The sequence below is a fragment of the Cibotium barometz genome, chromosome 19 (genome assembly GCF_041138505.1).
Source record: "Cibotium barometz isolate CiBa-2024 chromosome 19, ASM4113850v1, whole genome shotgun sequence".
NCBI classification, from domain to species: domain Eukaryota; kingdom Viridiplantae; phylum Streptophyta; class Polypodiopsida; order Cyatheales; family Cibotiaceae; genus Cibotium; species Cibotium barometz.
In genome coordinates, this window is record NC_141064.1 from 52,972,168 (window position 1) to 52,980,364 (window position 8,197).

The 8,197-nt window shown below is 41.4% G+C and overlaps 1 protein-coding gene across 1 annotated transcript; it reads right to left on the reverse strand.

The window, feature by feature from the left end:
• Positions 1 to 6,708: 6,708 nt before the first annotated feature.
• LOC147628733 (uncharacterized) lies at positions 6,709 to 7,937 on the reverse strand. The gene is made up of 2 exons (XM_086814230.1): positions 7,149 to 7,937; positions 6,709 to 7,056 (listed from the first exon to the last, which is right to left on the reverse strand). The coding sequence occupies exons 1-2, from the start codon at positions 7,853 to 7,855 to the stop codon at positions 6,930 to 6,932; spliced, it is 834 nt and encodes a 277-aa protein (XP_086670356.1). The 5' UTR covers positions 7,856 to 7,937; the 3' UTR covers positions 6,709 to 6,929.
• Positions 7,938 to 8,197: the final 260 nt, after the last annotated feature.

Here is an 8,197-nt window from a genome sequence, read left to right on the forward strand (position 1 = left end):
CGCAGCTTTTCCTTTGCTCCAAGCTCCAATGGCTTCCTTCACAGCTTTTTCTTCTTCTTCCCTCTTCTCTCACTCACTCACACAACTCAGCTAATGAGCTCTTGGCTCTGATACCATGATAAAAAACAGGAGCAGGATGTAACACACACAAGAGAAGCAAACCCTAATCCATAATCATCAATCTTAAAGAAGGAGAGAAGCCATAGTCACCATCTCTCTCACTCACACAAAAGGGAACACAACATAGTGTTATGTCACACTACAAAGTAAACCTAGTGTAATGTCCACACCACACATGACCAGCTGGACGCGGTCATAAACACACCACACGATATCTATCTACCATACTGTCAGTCTGTCAGCACCCATGTGCTATCCTCCAGCTGTATACGAGCTTGACATTTCAACAACATCCCCATTACCGCCAATAAGCGGGTCTCATCAAGCTTTTCCAATTCGTCAATGCGTTGTGAAAGCTCATGACCAGTCCAATCCAATTGTTTAGCTACTCGTAGAGTAGGTACAAGAAATTCAATGGGAAGAATTGCATCTAGCCCAAAAGCAAGTTCAAATGGGGTTGTGCCCACAGATGTTTTATAGGCTGTCCTATATGCCCAGAGAACTGAGTGCAACTTTTGCTCCCAATCAGTCCTATGTCCCTCAACAATCTTTGTGAGTGCTGTGCAGAGAATCTTATTAGTACTCTCAGCTTGTCCATTGGTCTGGGGATGATAGGGTGCAGAACGCTTGTGAATTACCAAAAATTCTTGAAGCAAAAATTCTATGACTTCATTTACAAAGTGCACACCTTGATCACTAACAATCTCAATTGGTAATCCATAGCGTGTAAACACGTACTCATACAAGAACTTGGCTGTGGTTCTGGCATCATTTCTGACTGTTGCCTTTGCCTCTACCCATTTGGTCAAATAGTCGGTTGCGACTATAATATATTCTGCATGCGTGTTATGAGCTGGAGGTTTAATGGGACCGACAAAATCAATACCCCATTTTGCAAAAGCACGTGTGCTTAACATAGGTCGCAATGGCATATTGTCCTTTGTGATGGGAGGTTTGGTCCTTTGACAATCGTCACAACATTTCACATATTCTTCGGCATCCATTTGTAAGGTTGGCCACCAAAGCCCAGACCACCTAATCAACTTAGCTGTGGTATTGCCAGAAAAGTGTCCACCACCAACACCTGCATGTGCATGAGTTAAGATTTTCAGATAGTCAGCTTCACATACACACATGCGTAAGTTGCCATCCTTGCCCCTCTTGTAGAGTTGGCCCTCTATCAGCATATAGTTTGCCGCTTCAATTTTAATAGCCTGCTTTCGATGTTTAGGAATTGTTTGATCCAAATGACCATGCTGAAGATAGTCCACAATATACTTACTCCAACTTGGTGTAGTTGAAATTTGGAATAATGTGACATTATGAATTGGCTTCTGAATTTTACATGAAGCACAGTTACGAACAAATGTTTCAGCATCTGCATGCATGGTAGGCCACCATTGCCCATCTTGAGATATACGTCGCACACAAGTGGTAGCTGATGCATGGATTCCATCGATACCCGCATGTGCCCATTCCAAGATCTCCTCATATTGGTCGGGGTTAGGTATAAGCCTCAACACTCCATCATTACCCTGACGATATAATCTCCCTGAGATTAGCTTGAATGGTCGCCATAGGTCCACATTAGGACCCGCTAGTTGTATTTGCCCACTTGTCAAAATTTCTAAAATGGATTCAGACCATCTAGGAGCTGTCTCTACAAGGAAAAGTGTTGAATCTAACATATCATCATCCACACCCACAGGAGCTTCGCCAGAGGTGATTCGAGACAAATGATCTGCCCTTAGATGAGTTGTTCCTTTTCGAACTGCAACTTCAAAATCAAACTCAAGAAGGATGATAAACCACCTTACTATCCTTCCAGTTGCACAAGGCTTATTCACCAAATATAGCAATGCTTGATGGTCCACAAAAAATATGAATTTGTTTGCCAAAAGGTAATGGCGAAACTTTTTCACTGCATATATCATGGACAATCCTTCTCTTTCTGTTGTGGTGTAATTCTTCTCAGCATTGTTCAACTGTCGACTAGCATATGAGATTGGGAAATCCTTATTGTGTTCTCCAGATTGAGCCAAAATACATCCAATTGCAAAGTTGGAAGCATCAATATGGACATGAAAGATTTGGTTCCAATCTGGTGCCCGTAAAATGGGTGCAGTCACTAATGCTTGCTTCAACTTTTCAAAGGATTCCTCACACTCATCAGTCCAATTAAACTTTACAAGAAGAGCATATAACGGTCTGGCTAGGACAGCATACATGTAGATGAATCTACGGTAATAGCCACAATGTCCCATGAATGTTTGTACCCCTTTAGGGTTGATAGGCCGAGGTAATGAGACAATGACATCAATTTTATCCATATCTATTAAAATCCCATTGCGAGAAACAATATGGCCCAAAATTTTCCCTTGTCTTACCATGAATTTGCACTTGTCAGGATTCAAGCATATACGATAAAGTTGACACTTTTGAAACACAAGTCTCAGGTGTTCTATATGATCATCACGCTCTTGTGAAGTGAACACATAAATCATCCATGAAAATCTCGAGAAATTGCCTAAGGTACTCCTTGAATACATGACTCATTAACCGTTGAAAGGTTGCTGGTGCATTTGTTAGACCAAATGGCATAACGCGATAGGCAAAGATGCCATCTTCAGTAGCAAAGGCTGTCTTGTGTTGATCCTTTGGATCAATTGACACTTGGTTGTACCCGGAGAATCCATCCAAGAAACTATATGCCTTTTTCCCTGCAACTCGTTCCAGAACATGATCCGTGATTGGAAGTGGGTAATGATCACGCACAGTAGCTGCATTTACCTTCTTGAGGTTTACACATACTCGAAGTTTTCCATTTTTCTTGGGCACCACTACAATAGGGGAAACCCATTCAGTGTGCTCAATCTCATAGATAAATTCTGCCTCTAAGAGCTTGTCTATTTCTTCCTTTATCTTCCGTGCAAAATTTTCATTGTAGGTATAAGGACGTTGCTTGGAGAGTTTTGCATCCTCTCGCAATGGTATTGTATGCTGACATATGCTTGGATCAACTCCTTTGATGTCTTTATAACTCCAAGCAAAAACATCGCGATACTCCTTTATTGTTTGTATTAATAACTTCTCCTCATCTAAGGACAAGTCTGTGGCAATCCACACATAGCGAGGCTCTTCTCCTGGCTTAGCAATATCAATCTTTTTTGCATCTTCTGGACCATCGTATGAAATCCCTGGCTTGCTTGGTTTTTGTCGCACGGGCTGTTGAAGAACAATCTTCCGATCTTGAAGAGTGTACTGTGTGAAATTGGGAGGAACATTGAGACCCTGTTCTTGTCCACTTGAGTCTTCACTCATTGAAGACCATGCGGTTTTGAGCTCTCCTTTGCTATCTTGCATCGGATTTTTTTGTTCAACCGTTGTCTTTGCACTTCCGACACTCTTTTTTGAATCGGTTTTAGACGTGAGTTTTGGTTTTTGTTTCTTCGTTTTTTTACGATTTTTGCTAACAGTTGTTAGCTTTTCCCCTGCTTGGAATCCATCTGATCGTTTAACTTGGTCTTTGATACTATCTTGTGCTTGGACATAGTATAGATATCCGTTCTTTCCTGAGAAGTGAGGTGGTGGTCGAGAGTTTTCACTCTTAGACTCTTCCTTTTCTTTTTGTAGTCTCTCACGTTGTTCACGCTCATCTTGTCTACGGATTCTTTTATGGCTCTTACAGCATTTACGTTTAGGTCGGCTTCTAGGGATTTCTACCTGAACCTCCCTTCCTCTCAAGAGTAGGCGTGCCTTTCCTAACTCTTCCTCAGGGATTGTCACATCATTATTAAAATCAGAGTCCCATCCATCTTCCTTATCAGCATCATTAGCAGATTCGAGTGTTAAGTCCTCTACTGAGACTTCCTCAACATGCAGAGCTGTTATGGATGTATCCCTATAGTACAAATCATCTAGAAGGGCACGTGGTTGTACCATACGTAGAGGAATAATATCATATCCATCTGAGTCACAGAATTGAATTGGCTTCGGTAAAGCACATGTCGATAATGTTGCAAGGACATGACTCCATTCTAATGGATCAATTAAATGCTCAGGGAAGGGTTGTGGAATGTATGCCTCGTCTGATACACTTCGATTACCCTTAAGTCTCTCAGTGTTGAAATCCCTACATGAGGCTCCACACATCCATAGATCTTCTCGCCCATCAGACAATGTAACTCTTGAGCCTTCAGATGAAGCAGAATCAAACTCATCTATTGGAGACCTTGTTACATCACGATATGAGTGATTCCTTAGGTTGACCCTTGTGATGACAGAATCATGTCGGAGGTACAAAAAATTGTATCCCCAATCTTGAATCATTTGAAATTGTCGCATGAATGGTCTACCCAATATCACTTCATAGTTTGGATGTTTTCCAAAATCCACTACTGCAAAGGTGTGCTCATATTCCATCCCACATGTGGTGACCAATATGTTCTCGAGCAGCCCAAGGGGATGTTCTAAGCTTCCATCTGCTAGTTGCAAGCGCATCCTGGTACTCCTAATAGCTAGTTTGCCCCATTTTTCCCAAATGGACCTTGTCACAATGCCCACTCCTGCGCGGGTGCGTCTATTTAGCGAGCCAAGAGCAGTGAGCACAGAGCAGTGAGTAGAAATAAAGTCCTTGTGAAAGTGAGCAAGTAGGGGCATGGTATGATGTTAAGCGAGCATGTAATGTTAAAGAGAAGAGTGAAACCATAGTGCAACTCTATAATGAACAGAACAAAGAAGACTAAAAAAGTTTAAAAATGACTATTGCAAATAAAGCATTTTCAAATGAATGGTGCGGATATAAAAAATCACTACAAAACTCATACTACTTGGCTCGCTAAAAAGACGTTGAATTGGTCATTGAGCTACTAATAGAAACAAACTATTGTTTGCAACCACATGGAAACCACAGCGACCAGAGAGCATAGAAATCAAGCCATTAAGATGCACACCAATTTTAATAGCCATACCACTGACACAACAATATAATACTCTTTAGAAACCATAACCATAGGATTTAAAAATTTTATAATCCAAATAAAAATTGTCCAACAATCAGCTACATGCTATTGTAAAAAACATTCAGAAGCATAACATCCATCAAAACATTACTTCCAATAGTCCCAAAAAAATGATTGTCTCAATTAAAAAAAAGACTATCTCTAATGGCATTCTGATGTAGACATGTGATCCTCATAACTGCAAGAGACACAAAGAAAAGAAAATAAGCTTTATCAATACAAAATTATTCTCTACTAACATATTTATCTTTTCAACATGCATACCTTTGCTGAGTATGGTTCTAACAGGTGATCATAGATCCGCTCATCCTTGTCTAACATTATGACATTGCGATCCATAAATGCTGCCACTAGCCCAAGAGTTCCAGTGCCAGCAAACAAATCCAAAATCGTGTCCCCAGGACGACTGAAGACGGAGACGATGTATTTGCTAAGCCGCTGACCTCTCTGACAACCGCCCCGCCATGGTCTACCCTTTCTCTTCACCAGATCCTCCGATGGCACTCTTGAAAACGCACACAAACCATTAACCATATGCCATAAAGATCACCGAAAATCATTTTAAATTCTATCTTGATTTGAATGCATACATACATGTCAAAGATAAGATCTTGCCCTACATCAAGATCATCACCTAGTGCCAAATCCCTTAGTTGATCCCCATGCATCACAAAGCTTGTAGCAGGAGATGTTGAGCGAACAAAAACAGCCAATATTAGACAAGTGACCTACAAGCAAAGACACATTGGTTGTTCATGCATTTTCACCTTAAATGGGACAAAGAAGATTTGCACAAATGACAGCCCCAAAGAGAACAACACCAATACCTGGGTAGTAATCATTTGCCCCATCTTCTTCCCAATAGGTGGAGTACACCTCACAACCTGTCTATGATAAATGCCAAACCCAACGCTCTGTGCAACCTGCTCAATGGTCACTCCTTCTTCCATAGTGTAAAGGCATGTAAAGAAGCCTCGATCCGAGAGACAAGAATCAACAACTTTAAAAGTAGAGTCATACATGCCATCCCCAATCTTATTCCAATATGGAACCTTGTTTGCAACACAACCTCCAATGATGATATTTGAGGGGAAGTCTGCAAATATCAACTCCACACAGTAATCGGACCCTCTACTCTTGACATTCCCTACTGTGCAAATAACATTCATGGCATCAAGCACTTGCTTTCCCAATGAGGATGCATCCTCCATGTTCACAAAAGTAGCTGCAAGGTCCTCAATACTGACATTGAAGGCATAAATGGTTCCTATAGACAGGTTTTTGACATTTAACACACATAGTCTCAAGTCAAAACAATCGGATCACGATAGAGATGAGGTAGGAAGCTCACATACCTGGAGCTTGCAATGTCTTGGTTATGATGTCAGTTGGTTGTATCCCGCCTGCACTACTATTGGATGTCTGTTGTTGACTCTGCTCCCTATTTGCTTCCATTGCTCGATTCACCTCCAATGCACGATTCACTATTTCCCTCCCTAAATTCACTGGCAATGACTTACGAAAAGAAGCCGATGCAATCGATGTTGCATGTGATGTGGATGTGGCCTCATTATGATCAATTTGCTGGCTACGAAGCTCCAATATAGACTTATGTTGGCGATACAGATCAAGCTCCTCCTCAGGCACATGGTTTCTTTCAAGGTCCAACCACCACGGGCAGAAACGAGACTCTATGCTTGACATGGCCTGTTCAATGACAAACATGGGTAAACATAACTCACCCTCAATATGAACATGTTTCTCAATCATGGATTCAAAATGACAAATTCAATCACTTACTCTTCCAAGCTTCAAATCGGCATACATATAAGATTGATTGTCAACACAAAGCCACACACTAGCGAGAGGGGGTAAAATATCCAATTGGTGCTCCTCAATTTCAGAAAGCAACCATCTGCAAGCCAAAGCACAAATGATAAAACAACACACAGAAAGAAGCATGCATGTTTTTTAACAAGGAATATCTGGGTTATGTTGGAGGAAAACCTATAAACGACTCGCCGTGTAGCACTTTGTAGGCCTGGTTGATGGTCAATATCATGGCTAAATTTTATGCCTCCTTCGTGCACTTTGAAAGCCCTTTTGAAGTACTTTCTTCTGCATAGAACAACAAAAGAGGTGAATCGGCTCTCACCTGGCAACCTGACTCGATCGGCATTTTTAATATCATTTTGGATTCTCAAACCCAGCTCCGTGATCTGAAGCCAGTAGGAGTACATGTGCAGCCATTCCCTAACCTTTGTCTTATCATTTGGCATACCCTCAAGTGATCGCACTGCAGCCTGAGAGTTGTCCAATAGCTTGACAATGTGAGCCTTATCTGTGTCTCTGATGCAAGCAGAACCTATCATATTGAGCTTTTCCTCTGTGGCCACATGATTGCTTGACGCATGCCATGGGAGGGAGAGCACTGCACACCAAAAGGCCTCACCGTTGGAGGGATCAGCAATCCTTGCATATTTTGATGTTTTTCCTCTGTAGAGAACTTCTACCTTTCGAGTCACATTCTCCCTAGCAGACTCGGCAAGTGGTCCATTTGATGCCTCATCAATTTTTTGCTCCATCTCATCCTTGAACAAGAGCCAAGTCATAATCTGGATTGGCAAATGAAGCCAACTAGGCCTTCCTCTGGCAGATGCACTCTGCATCTCTCTCTCAACCCATAGCTTGTCCTCATTGTCCAAATGTGCCATGAGAGTTGTTAGGTCGGACTCTCCCAATCTTCTTAGTTGAAATAGACGATCACCAAATGTGGTTGGCACAAATGCATAATCATGCGTCCTACAAAACAAAGAAGAAATATGTTAATATTCTTGAGTACAAACAACTTACTTGACATAGAAGGAGACTCTGATGACAAATTAACTTACTTGTTCAACCTGGACAATGAAAACAAAAGCTCACCCACATCCCTCCGCTCGAACACATCAAATTTACAGAGAACACAACAATGCATGGACAAATCCCCTTGAAACCCTGTAATAAAACACAAAATTAGGAAGGACAAAGAAGCATAAGAAACTATAACATCCCAA